The 14,306-nt window shown below is 38.2% G+C and overlaps 1 protein-coding gene across 1 annotated transcript in view; it reads left to right on the top strand.

The window, feature by feature from the left end:
* LOC127577995 (von Willebrand factor C and EGF domain-containing protein-like) overlaps window positions 1-14,306 on the top strand; it is a 189,590-nt gene that overhangs the window by 128,924 nt on the left and 46,360 nt on the right. Inside the window, exons 12-13 of the mRNA XM_052029702.1 lie at window positions 8,789-8,902; window positions 10,777-10,943. Coding sequence (XP_051885662.1) covers window positions 8,789-8,902; window positions 10,777-10,943 — 281 coding nt within the window. The remainder of the gene's footprint in view (window positions 1-8,788; window positions 8,903-10,776; window positions 10,944-14,306) is intronic.

Below are 14,306 nucleotides of genomic sequence, written 5' to 3' on the forward strand. Positions count from 1 at the left end.
AACCACAGGAAAATAATGTGAATGCACATGCAGATATTTAAATATGTATATGAAACTATTTTACTTCAAAAACTTTGTCTGTGATTTGTGGAGCTACATTCATTATATTATTGTGTTTCATTTCCTTAGTGCTATGTTTTTGCTTTAGATTGCATCTGTTTCCTATTTTTTGGGAATGGGTTGGGTTGGCAGTGCTTGCTTGTGTTTACTCCTGCATGTGGTTGAGTTCTGAGTTTTGCTTATGTTGCTCCTGCATGGGAATGACTGGGCAATGGCTACTCTTACTTGCCACAATATACAGTTAGATTTATCTATAAGCCTGAAATGTGCTTACTTGATGGTGCCTGCTTATAATTGTTTCTGGATGGGGCTGATAGTGCCTTGCCCATGTCTAGATTGGTCAGGTGGTAAGTCTTTGTAAATATCCCAGAGAAACTGTTCAAATGAATTTTATTTTCAAGTCCTGAATTAAAGAATAAGTTGTGAAAAATTATGGCAATTTACCCTCTTGTGAAGAAGCAGAGTATGATGCATAACTATTTGGAAGTTTACTGAGTTAAAGTTCTCAGTAGGAGTGTCAGCTAGGTTCTTGACCAGAGAGAAAGAGGACCTGATCAGGCACAGATGCTGGCTGCTGGAAACCTGTTTTTACAGTGGGCTGCATCTTTCCCACCTTGGATATTTTGGGAGGAGCACACGAAGGTGTGTGTGTGTGGGGTACGGGTGGGGGCCAGGAGAAGCGATGTTAGTGTACATTTTGCTTGAAAGCATCCTACTGAATAATGAGGAAAAAATTAAATACCAGCAACCTTTTAGGCTAAATATATCATTCCAATGCTTTGATATTTTGTAATACTGTATTCTGTTCAGTTTAAATCAAGGTAGGGAGCATTATGGAAGCCAGGAACAAATTCCAGCCCTAGCTTCAATGCAGGTGACAAGAAAAACTGACAAGAAAAATAAAATGAGACCAATTGAGACAAACTTCATCTCTCTATAGAGGTTTGCTCTGGCAAAATTTTCCTCAACAATTTGTTTAACTGCAAGTGAAACACAGTGCCTGTGTGTCCACCCTTGACTGTCTTATCACTGGACATTTGCTGTGGATTGCAGGTGGATCCTTCTATATGTAAAGTACATGCTGTCTGGTCCAGGCATTTGTACAGTTTATGAATTAACAGATAGGAATTTCCTAATTGATGGAGCTGCTTGATTGAAGTGTTACAAGGCTTTCTGTTAGAAAAAAAGTTTGAAGGTAAATATTTGTTAGGTTCCAATCACAGAGAAATTCTCACTCAAAGGAGCCACATATCACTGGTCCTATTTATATGATCCCTCCAGAATTTTGTCATTAAAATAAATCACTGAAGTATGAGGAATGCTTCAAATTGGACACATTGAGGTGGTTTCCTTGTCAGAGTTTCACAGCACTTGCCTGTCATATCTAGTTGTGCCAATGCTTGAAAATAGTCTGGCTGAAAAATTCCAAGAGAAAATGCAACCGTTTCATGCTTTTGGTTCCATGCCAAGGTTCAAGGACTTTTAACAATTTGTTTGATTGGCTGCTACAAAAGAATTCACTTAATTGAAGTTGGACGGGATAAATATTCCAGTTCTGGCTGCTGGTCTTCCATTCCAGTGAGAATGCAACATTTTCTTTGGTTGCCTGAGGCTGCAGTAATCCATGTATAAAATTTTATTCCTTAGAAATGCATACTGAGGTTGTGTAACAAATAATCTGTTTGAAAGCAAATTTTGTTCCAAGAATCTGTAAAAAGCAACCTCTTAAAGATATAGTAATCCTTTTCGGATAGATTCCAAGTCCCTCATACGAGCACCATGTGAAACAGAGCAGATAATATCCACAGGAGGACAAGGTGCTCGATATCATCTATTATTGTATCTTTAACTATTGCCCTTTCTTATCTCAAACCTGCTGCAACTGATGACACAGTGTAATAATGTCCTCCTCTTGTCCAGCTGGTTAGGACTACCCTCGCCTGCCACCACTCTTACACACCCTATCGTAGGCATAGAACCATCTCCAATGGCTTTGTACCCACCTCTGAGCTGCCATCTCTATAGTCTCTAGCCTGCAAGTTTTGGCCTCTCTTATTTCTTATCTACATTCAATGAGTACAGAATGAGACCATTCTATTTGCCATGTCTGTGCTAGCTCTTTCAAAAAGAAATTCAGTGAATTCTATTCCCCTGCTTTTTCCTCATGCTGCAGATTTTTTTCCCTCAAAGTTGTTATCCAGTTCTTATATGAAGGTTACTATTGCATCTTATTCCACCATCCCATCAGGCAGCACACTTGCCCATGTTGCCTCTGTTTTTTCTGCTAATCACCTTTGATCTGTATCACCTAGTTGTCAACTTCCACTCATAGAGTTCAAATGAAAAATGATGTCCAGATTGCTATGCATATAATCTTTAGATAAATCATAGAATAAATGTTTTTACTGATAATTTTCCACATAACACTCACATTTCTGGTCAACATCATCCAAAGGTATTGGTTTATTATTGTCACTTGTACCGAGGTACAGTGAAAAACTTGTCTTGCATATCGATCGTACTGGTCAATTCATTACACAGTGCAGTTACATTGAGTTAATACAGAGTGCATTGATGTAGTACAGGTAAAAACAATAATAGTACAGAGTAAAGTGTCACAGCTACAGAGAAAGTGCAGTGCCATAAGGTGCAAGGTCACAACAAGGTAGATCGTGAGGTCATGGTCCATGTCATTGTATAAGGAAACCATTCAATAGTCTTATCACAGTGAGATAGAAGCTGTCCTTAAGGACAGAGTCCAAGGAGGGGAGGCTGGTGTCCATGATGCGCTGGGCCGTGTCCACAGCTCTCTTTAGTTTCTTGCGGTCCTGGGCAAAGCAGTTGCCATACCAAGCTGTGATACATCCAAATAGGATGCTTTCTATGGTGCATCGGTAAAAGTTGGTGAGAGTCAAAGGGGACAAACCAAATTTCTTTAGCCTCCTGAGGAAGTAGAGGTGCTGGTGAGCTTTCTTGACCGTGGCATCTACGTGATTTGACCAGACCAGGCTGTTGGTGATGTTCACTCCTAGGAACTTGAAGCTCTCAACCCTCTCGACCTCAGCACCATTGATGTAGACAGGTGCATGTACACTGCCCCCTTTCCTGAAGTCAATGACTAGCTCTTTTGTTTTGTTGACATCGAGGGAAAGGTTGTTGTCATGACACCATTCCACTAAGCTCTTTATCTCCTTCCTGTACTCCGGCATAAGATGAGCTCCACATGTACAATGTCAATACCCATCCTCTGAATACCACTAATGTCTTAACCTTTCCATTGCCCCTTTGATCCAGTATCCAGTCCTGGATGCACCAAGATTTCCTCCAATTAAGTAATGTGAAGATTCAAAGATATTTTCACCATTACCCTGCCCCTGATTCCATTCCTCTCTTTAGATTTTGTTTTAGGCTGAGCTTTACTGTCTGTAACTTTTGCCTTATACTTGTTCCTGAACTGTGTTTCAACCTCAGATATTTACTCTCTAAACCATTTACTTCTCCTTAAGTTAAATTGCCTGATTCTGGTCTTGCTCAGCCTATCAATAACATAACATAAGAAATAGAAGCAGGAGAAGGTCATTTGGTCATTTGTACCTGCTCTGACATTCAGTAAGGTCGTGCCTGGTCTTTTACCTCAGTGTTGAGATAAAAGACCAGGCATGTATTTCTATTCTGTGTCTTGCTAATACTGAATAACTAAATCTCTACAGCCCTCATAAAGATTTGCTACATTCTTGGTGAAGAAGTATCTTCTGTGCCTTGTATAGCTAACCTGTTATTTTGAGATTGTCATCCCCTGGTTCTGGACACCCTAGCTAAGAGTAGCTTTAATTCCATGCTTTCCCTGAAAAGACCCATAAGTCTTCTGTACATTTCAATGAGATTATCACTCTTTCTTCTTAACTCAAGAGTACAGACTCGGTGACAAACCAAAGATCACAAGAATCAATTTGGTGAACATTTGCTGCAATCTCTCTCACAAATATATTCTTCCTTGGGTAGAGACTCCAAACCTGTATTCAGTATTCCAGATGGAGTCTCAAGACTTTATATACTTGGATCGGGTATATCTAGTCTTACAATAAAGGGCAGTTTTTCGTTTGTTTTCCTAATTGCTTGCCACACCTGAATGTTAATTTTCAATGGTTCATTCACAAGGCTATCCAGGTCCCTTTGGACATCAATATCTTCTAATGTTGCAATATGTGTACATTTCGTATACCAAAATGAATGACTTAACATTTTACCACAGTTTATGCCGTCTGCCCATTCACTCAACCAGTCTATTTCTCCTTGAGGCACCTTTGCATCCACCCACGGCCCACTTTGCCACCTGGCTTTGTATCAGCAGCATATGTTACAACTGATCCTCTCATCCAAGTCATTGGCTAGGGGGACTGGGCAACTACATTAAAAGCTGTAACAATAAACAAGCAATGGCTAAAGGTCAAAGAATTACTGCATTGTTTACAGCTTATATCATTTTAAGGCAGGAAATAAAACATAAAAGTTGGTCCAGCCATGACTGTCAAGGGAAGTTACAAACAGCATTAGGTCAAAAGAAACAATGTAATCTGATGTTGAAATTTTATTCATACCTGACTCCAGACTTGATGATTCCAATTCTCTCTGACCAAGTAAAAATTTCCTCTCTCCATGAATAAGACCTCAACCAAAGCTGTAAAGCTTGTATCCCAACTCCTACCTAGATTCATTCACCCATAACTTCTGATGCATTAGCCTTGAATTTTCATCCTTTTTGTGTTCAAATCCCACCAAGGCATCATGCCTTATTACCTCACTAGTCTCCTCCAGTCCCTTACCTGTCTCTCCCATCCCCCATCGTTGCACTTATTTCCCCACTTCATTCTATCCCACAGTTGGTGTCTTGCAGGTTTAGCAGTCTTGGTTCCAACCCTTGGAATTCCCCCTCTCTCTCTTTCAATTTCTTTTTTCTCTTCCTCTCTTCCCTCTTGTTCTCTTCCTTCCCTCTCTCTCTTTCTCTTCTTCCCCTCTCTCTCTTCCCCTCTCTCTTTTCCTCCCCTCCATCCAATCATCTCTTCCTTTGGTTTGATATAAATTTTGTCTGTTTGTGCTTTTGTGAACTGCTTTATTTTCTTTTTCAATCTTTTTATTAGTTTTCAAATTAATACAGATTAATATATAACATCAATGTTTGTACATGTAATACAGAGAGATCAGGAGAACAATCATGGCATAGATAATCATAAAGAACAATAAAATATAAAAAAAATCTGTAGACCAATGATCTCTTAGTAAATTAATATAATATAAAAGAAAGGAAAGAAAAATATTTATTATATATATAAAAGAAAATAAATCCCCAAATCAATAAGAAAAATTATAAACAATATATCAAACCAAACTAAACTAAACAGAAAAATTTAAAAAAAAGAAAAAAAAATGGACTAAAATTTCTCAGTAGAAACAGAGCAATATTACGTCGTCAACTCCGTTCCTCTAAGTTGGAAAGTTATTGAAAGGGGATCTACATCATGTGAAAATATTGAATAAATGGACTCCAAATATCTTCAAATTTAAGCGAAGGATCAACAGTACCACTCCTAATTTTTTCCAAGTTTAAACATGATATAGTTTGAGACAACCATTGAAAAGTAGTAGGGGGAATTGGATCCTTCCATTTAAGCAAAATGGATTGTTTGGCCATTAATATAACAAAAGCAATCATACGGTTAGTGGAAGCAGATAAATGGCCAGACTCTATCCTTGGTAATCCAAAAATTGCAGTGATAGGGTGAGGTTGTAAATCAATCTTCAATACATTTGAAATAATGTTCAAAATATCTTTCCAATATTTTTCCAAAAGAGGACAGGACCAAAACATATGTGTCAAAGAAGCCACATTCGACTTACATTAATCACATATAGGATTTATATGGTGATAAAAACGAGCTAACTTATCTTTAGACATATGGGTCCTGTGAACTACCTTAAACTGTATCAAGGAGTGTCTGGCACACATTGAAGATGTATTAACTAAATGAAGAATTTTCTTCCATGTCTCTATAGGTAAAGATGTCTGGAGTTTGCTTTCCCATTCATTCTTAATTTTGTCCAGTGATTCTGGATGTATTTTCATAAATAAATCATAGATTATTGCTATCAAGCCCTTCTGATAAGGATTAAGACCTAAAATTTTTACCGTAATTTCAGTTTTGTTAAGGTGTTGGAAAAGAGGGTATTGTAGCTTTTAAAAAATTTCTAATCTGCAAATATCGAAAAAAATCACGAAAACATACTATTCCCTTCCTTTTCCATATGGAAAAAGCTGAGTCAACTCTGGATGGATGAAAGAAAAAATTAGATTGAATGGGATTTGACAAGTTAAATTTATTCAATCCGAAAAATTTATGAATTTGAAACCATATTCGTATTGTATGTTACTGCTTTATTTTAATGTGAATTGGAATTGGTTTGTTATTATCACATGTACCGAGGTACAGTGAAAAGCTTTTCTTGCATGACATTCATACAGATCAATTCATTACACAGTGCATTTAGGCAGTACAAGGTAAAACAATAACAACATGCAGAACAAAGTGTAACAGCTACAGAGAAAGTGTAGTGCAGGTAGACAATAAGGGAGGTCGGGAGTCCATCTAGTACTAGGGAACCATGCAATAGTCTTATAGCAGCAGGGTAGAAGCTGTCCTTGAGCCTGGAGATTAGCCATTTATTTTCCTGTATCTCTATTCCTTCTCACATTTGAAATTTCCAAGTTTTTTTCTTCAATTTTGTTTGCCTTTCATGGAATAAAAAGAAAAATGCCAGTGACTTACCAGAATAGTGGGGATGAGAGATCACAACACTTCTGTCGTAGGTTAATGTACTCTAGACATGACAGTCCTGACAAATGTGGGTGAATCTATGGGCTGCCTTATAACATATCTTAAAGGATCATTAGCACTTGTATAAATATTGCCTCATACCATGGAATCTGTGAAGTCTTCCATATGTCACATGTAGATGTGTCCTGCTTGCAGATGATTGGACAGGATAGCAAATTCAGTAATGATATAAATCACTCAAAAGCTTAATTAATGACAGTTTGACTGGGTATTCAATGTCTGGATATAGCTCCCTGGCAGAAAGTTTCTGTCCGCCTCAGATCAGCCATGCATAATTACCATAGTGATAAAACATGCACAGTGTGTGCTTTATGTAGTTATCAGCTTTACTTCACAGTTTTCCTTATTTTACTGCTAACTTCAGTGGGAGGGAGAGGTGGCCATGAGCTGGAATTTTATCAGAGTGCTTTTAGAGAGCTTTTAAGCACTTGGCACAGATTACACAGATTCTGGCTTTTTTTTAGACACAGACAAGAAAAGATCTCAAGTGGCTGATGAGAGGTTAATAGGCTACTTAAATTTTTCAGATTATAAGACCTTTCAGATTTTCCCCTTTCCTCTGTAAAAGCTGCTGATTGATACCAAGAGATGGTTTCACAAGTGTGCTTCAGTACTCTATACTAGTGGCTGTTCCTTCGTATGTTAGCATAAGCTGTGAATACAGTGAACATCACAACTGAGATTGTTAAGTGCATTGAAAGATAGACCTAGCAGAGGGCTGGGGAAAGGTACAGCAGTAAGCAGAGGATGTGGAACAAGTAGAGCTGTCAGGCTACTATCATGAATAGGCATTGTAATCTGGCATTTCCCTCTTTTTCCAGGAGAGTTTTTCAATCATTGTTTTCTCATTCATACCCGTACAAATTTGATATTTGGCTCATCTGAAGAGCTGCCTGTTGCTTTACTTTTAAATTGTCCAATTAGATGCTAGCCTGGGTTTTCTGACGATGGGATCTCTGCATAAAATAAATGAATTAATGTTGCTATTCCAATTGCAAAGCCTTGACCTCAAAGAGATGCCTTATTAATCTTAGCTGTTAGTAATCTAGGTCTGCGTGTGTATTCTTTTATACTTTCTCAATGTATCGCCTTAATGTAAGAATTCATAGTATAAGCAGCCATATTCCTCAAGTTGAAGGGCCGGAAAAACTTGTTTGAGTTTTAGACTTCTTTGCGGATTTGCAGCTTTGTTTTATGTATATTCAATGGTGCCAGGTGAGTCCTGTGCTCAAAAGCCATTTGCGTGAAGTTTTAAGCTGGCTCGGGGATGAGATGTTTGTTGGCAATCATCTGATGCTCTGTCCCTGTTCAGGTGACCTTGGACATCTGAAGATTGAATAGAGATTCAATAAATCTTCATAAAGTAATGTCTTTAACATCTTTTGAATAGATTCAGTCATGGATTATTGCTGCAGCTATTGTCATTTGAAGGGATCACACTGCAATGTTAACTCTCCATGGTCACTAACCAATGAGCTGAGTTCTGCACTTATTGTCTTAATTTCAGATTTCATGCAGTGTTGGCAGTATTTTTAGTTGTGATTCTGATTGATGCTGGTGCCTCACAGATAATAAATTGTGTAGCGTAATTTCCTTATCCACACTTTAAAATATCCTGTGGATGAAGCCAAGGGCCTTGATCCCACAGTTCATGTGTTGGATAAACTTCCAATAAATTGCAAGAGTGCCAGGCTTGTTATGAATTGAGCTTCCAACTGCTCACTCACTATTCTTCTCTTTCTCTGTGCCTGAATTTATTGTACTAATGTGAGCATTTAGTTTACACAGGTTGCTGAAGGCTTGCGTATTGCTTGATGTGGATCATTTTATTTTCTCAGATATTGATGAGTGCCTGTCCAGCCCGTGCTCTCATCATTGCCTTAACACTGAGGGAAGTTTCTACTGTACCTGTCCAGATGGGTTTTACTTAAGTGTGAACAACACCTGTACAGGTGAGTACAGAGAGTATGTACAGAGACCCATCAAGCAACATTCCATTATATTCTTTGTGGAATATGACAAAAATTCAGGTAGCAATATAAGTGGTGAAAACAAACTGCTGCACTAATCTTCTGAAACCTGAGGTTATTTGGCCGCTTTAAATCTGTTGAGGAATGTTTGTTATATGTGTTTTGTAAAAAAAAAAGGACGATTTTTTTTAATATTCATTTCCTCCTACTGAAATAGAATTCAATGCATGTCAGCTATTCTCCATTATCTTCCCATTTTTAAATTGGCAGGATTAAGGAAAGCTGTAAGTAGGCAGTGGCTAAAACAGCATTAGGAGAGAGAGAGAGAATTAAAGTTTCACATCAGTGATCTTTCACTAGAGTTGGGGGAAATCAGCGATGAAGCAATTTCTGAGATGTAAAGGTTGGAAGGGAGAATATTACGTCTATGAAAGGGGTTAAACTTACAGCCCAGGATCAGTATCAGTATGATACTTGCCCCAAAACCAATGTGGCAGGGAATGGGGGTGGGCAGTAGTTAGAATTAGGACCATTGTGAATTACATTCAGGACCTTGTGTCAACGTGCTATTTTTCCCCTGCACACATTGCTACTGCTAATTCCTAAAGCAAAAGTGTAATACGTAAGCCCCATTTCCAGTGGTGTTTAAAGGAATTTTAGCATCGTTCAAATGTTATAAGTTTTGAAGATTTTTAACCTGTATTACAAATGAGAGTTTTGGTTAATACAGATAATTGCTATGGCGCGTGTAGAGTTTCCTGACCAATTCAATTCTTTATGGATATCCCCCAAGAATTCTCATCAGGCAAGAGGAGGAGCAAACAGAACTGCAGTTGCAGGGTGGGATACAAGAGGTGGTGATATCACAGTTGAGGGGTCAAAGGCATAGGATAATGATTTTTTTCAGTTTCAGCAAATATGCCTCCTGCATCATGGCCAATTGGCAAAACCAATATCATTGCATGTTGCAGTCTGGACGACTACAAACATTGACTTTTTCTCCCTCAGTTTAATTTGCGAAGTTCCGTGTTATATGCAGGTTAGTGAAAGGAGCTTTGGAAAATCTGTTTAAAAACTCAGTTTTGCCTCTTCAGCCCCTTTCAGGCTGCATAGGAAATATCAATAAAAGGTCAGTCTTGTATTACGAAGGTGACTGATGCTGATACTCATTGCTGTCTCCAAGGATATCTACAAGCAATATTATCGGGCCCTTCCTGGAAGTCCTGGAACCATTGACTGGTTTCATGATTCCCACAGACGCCATCATATACTGCTTTTCCTGCTGTCATAAATTTCAAGGACTTCCAGTGGATTTACATTCAATTGGCATGTGACACTGGCAATGTATCATAACCTTCTGTTCCTATTTTCACAAGAACTGCCATTACGCTCTAATATTTTGCAAATCCTCCATGCCTCCCCTTCTCCATTTTTTTGTGGCACGAATTAGTTGCATGCAGTGCACCAGTATGGAAAGAAATACTGTGATGTCACTGGCATATGACCTAAAGAGGGCTAAATATAGTGGTTGGACTGTATTTTAGTGTTCCCTCAGATGTTTCTGTTGAAGAATGAGCTGCAAGTAATTGAGAGAAGGATGAATAATCTCAGGCAGAGAATGCTTGGAACCATTTTCTTGATGCTATTTGGACAGTGTTGTTTAAGGCCTGTGGTGTGGACTAATTTCACAAGTTTGTGCCTGCAGTTTCTTGTTCTTGCATCCAGATAATTCAGCCACCTGACAGTTCTTGTTCCATTTGCATTTTTTGGAGATTTAACAATCACTGTGCAGTTTATATAGAAATATTCTGCCCTATGGATACATCCGTACTGAGTTGTAATATGTTGTTTTGCAGAACACCTACTTGCCCCAGTTCCAGTAATGGAATCTCTCAAGCAACCTTTGCCAGCTGCGATTCTAGCCACTCCCTGGACACCACTAACATCCTGCTGGTATAATGAGACCTTGCAACAGGATGGCAGCACCTGGACAGTGTCTGACTGCGTTGAGTGCACTTGCCGGGTAAGAAGCTTAAAGTATTTATTTGATTTCTGGGGTGTGGCTCAGCTTAGTATGACCCTTGGCCTTTGATTCCTGAGGATGGGCTGTGCTCGGTGGCAGACGGTTCACCAGAGGACATCCATTTTGTTTCACCCCTTAAGGGTGGCTGGGCTGGACACCACTCTGCCTTGAGACTCCCATATACTTCTCGGTCATTAGTTGGGTTATTTAAATACATTGCCCAAAGACCCTTTTAAGAAATTTCTCTTAATTACATTAAAGAAAATAATGGTGGCAGGACTGAAGGTGCATTGAAGAAACTGAGTAACTTATAAATGCTTACCACATTAACTTCACTCCTCCATCCTCTGTACCCTCTCTGTACATTCTTTTGCCTATTTGTCCTCGGTGCACTGCGATATTTGGAACACTCCCATAGTGTAACACAGATGGAATCTAAATTTGGTTGTCCTTAAATACAGATGCAGAATTCCAATTTGTGATTAAACCGTGGTCACTGATTGCAATCCATGCCTATAATCTACGTATTGTGTGCTTATTATAATGATTTCCATATGCAGTCATCACTAACCATGATGTTGTGCTGTTGATTGTTTGTAAGCATCATTAGGGCTAACTTGCTAGTTTGCAAAGTAACTTGCTAGGACCAGTTAACATTAGCTTGCACTAGTTAAAGCTAAAATAAAAACAAAATGCTGGAAATACTCAGCAGGTCACACCACATCCGTGGGAAGAGAACCAGTTAACATTAAACTGGGAGAAGCAGAGCTCAGTGTCAGAAGTTGAGTACCAAGACCCTGGATGCTGATCCACATGCATAAATGGTCCAGGCCAATGAGTGTAAATTTTAATTGTCATATCCCACCAAATACACCCAGAGGCCTGGTGACTGTTAAAATTCACCACAACCCCAGTGCTCACCCATTAACCACCAGGAAAGGTACCTAGAATTGTAGGATTGCCTCACACCCACTACCAGTCGTTCAACCAGGACAGACACATCATTCACACAGATTGTGCAATGCATTCAGACAACTTGCGTTCTCACATTGAAGGTGATGCATAAGTGGAGAAATTGGTGATTAACCACACAGGGACAGGCCTAATAACATGAGGTAATCTTCATGGAGAAGGCATTCTTGGCTGTTATTGGGAAGTTCATTGTTGAAGCTATGGCCATTGGGGGGCTGAAACCACTGAAAGTAACCTTATCATCACCCAATTGTTTACACATCCCACTTCCTCATTATCTTCCAATCTCTTATGCTTTAAAAACAGGAAATAGGTATGAAGATGTATATCTTATTCTACCCCACTGCAGTCATCATTACCTTACCTTTGTTGTATTCACCTTTGTAATATTCAAGGTGAGCAACCTTGTAAGGCAGAATGGGAATAACATGGAGACAATGGTGAAAAGGAAGCACAATCACCTGATTACACTCTCACATTTACCAGTTCAGATATTCAGTCTGCACAATTTAGAGAGGTGAAAGGATATTGCAAGAGGTGGATTGCTAGACTTTGATGTTAAATGTAGGTTTTGTCAGAAAGGACTCGGATATTCCGTATGGAAAAGGAAAGGAATAGTATGTTTTTGTGATCTATTCATTGATAACTGTTTTTCATCTTTTGAACAATTGTCTAATAAATACAGTTTGCCTAGATCACACTTTTTTCGATATTTGCAGATTAGAAATTTTTTAAAAACTACTATACTCTCTTTTCCAACACCTTACAAAATTGAAACTACGGAAAAAATTTTAGGTTTTAATCCTTATCAGAAGGGCTTGATAGCAATAATCTATGATTTAATTATGAAAATACGTCTAGAATCATTGGACAAAATTAAGAATGAATGGGAAAGCAAACTCCAGACATCTTTACCTATAGAGACTTGGAAGCAGATTCTTGATTTAGTTAATACATCTTCAATGTGTGCCAGACACTCGTTGATACAGTTTAAGGTAGTCCACAGGACCCATATGTCTAAAGATGTTAGCTCGTTTTTATAGCCATATAAATCCTATATGTGATAGATGTAAATCGAATGTGGTTTCTTTGACACACATGTTTTGGTCCTGTCCTCTTTTGGAAAAATATTGGAAAGATATTTTTAACATAATTTCAAATATATTGAAGATTGATTTACAACCTCACCCTATCACTGCAATTTGTGGATTACCAAGGATAGAGTCTGGCCATTTACCTGCTTCCACTAACCGTATGATTGCTTTTGTTACATTAATGGCCAAACAATCCATTTTGCTTAAACGGAAGGATCCAATACCCCCTACTACTTTTCAATGGTTTTATCAAACTATATCATGTTTAAACTTGGAAAAAATTAGGAGTGGTACTGTTGATCCTTCGCTTAAATTTGAAGATATTTGGAGTCCATTTATTCAATATTTTCACATGATGTAGATCCCCTTTCAATAACTTTCCAACTTAGAGGAACGGAGTTGACGACATAATATTGCTCTGTTTCTACTGAGAAATTTTAGCCCAGTTTTTTTTTGTTTTTTTTAAATTTTTCTGTTTAGTTTAGTTTGGTTTGATATATTGTTTATAATTTTTCTTATTGATTTGGGGATTTATTTTCTTTTATATATATAATAAATATTTTTCTTTCCTTTCTTTTATATTATATTAATTTACTAAGAGATCATTGGTCTACAGATTTTTTTTATATTTTATTGTTCTTTATGATTATCTATGCTATGATTGTTATCCTGATCTCTTTGTATTACATGTATAAATATCGATGCTATATATCAATCTGTATTAATTTGAAAACTAATAAAAAGATTGAAAAAGAAAGAAAGTACTTGGATAAACATTTGCAAATGACAACCTCCAGAAGACTCACGAGTGAGCACATTGGTGCTGTTGGTGCTCAGGTTACCTGTCATAAAGCCAACATTTACCAACAAAGAGCACAACTTAGTGCTTGCTTTAAAGCCGATCTTTTCAGATGTGGCAGTGATGGCTAATTGCATTGAACCACACGATGAAGCATTGATGTTGCAGCTCTCGATCCAGCACAATTGGCTGCCACCCAGAATCTGACTGCAACAGAGCAAGTTCGGATTGCTGTCATGCAATGTCAATTTGCAAGATGAGATTGCTGCTACCATAGCTCAGGATTGCAGTGTTTAAATGGAGCAATAAGATATCACAGCAATCCAGCAACATGTCCTCCAGCTGGATTTGTTAAAAGTGTCAGCCTGGGGAATGACAGAGGTGCATACCTTTTTATATAGAATTGTTATACAATGAATGTAGAGCATTTTGGGCCCTTGGGGCAGAAGGTGTGGCTATATCTTGAAAATGGATCTGTACAATGGATGAAACTGGCAA

This window comes from Pristis pectinata, chromosome 14 (assembly GCF_009764475.1).
Source record: "Pristis pectinata isolate sPriPec2 chromosome 14, sPriPec2.1.pri, whole genome shotgun sequence".
NCBI lineage: Eukaryota > Metazoa > Chordata > Chondrichthyes > Rhinopristiformes > Pristidae > Pristis > Pristis pectinata.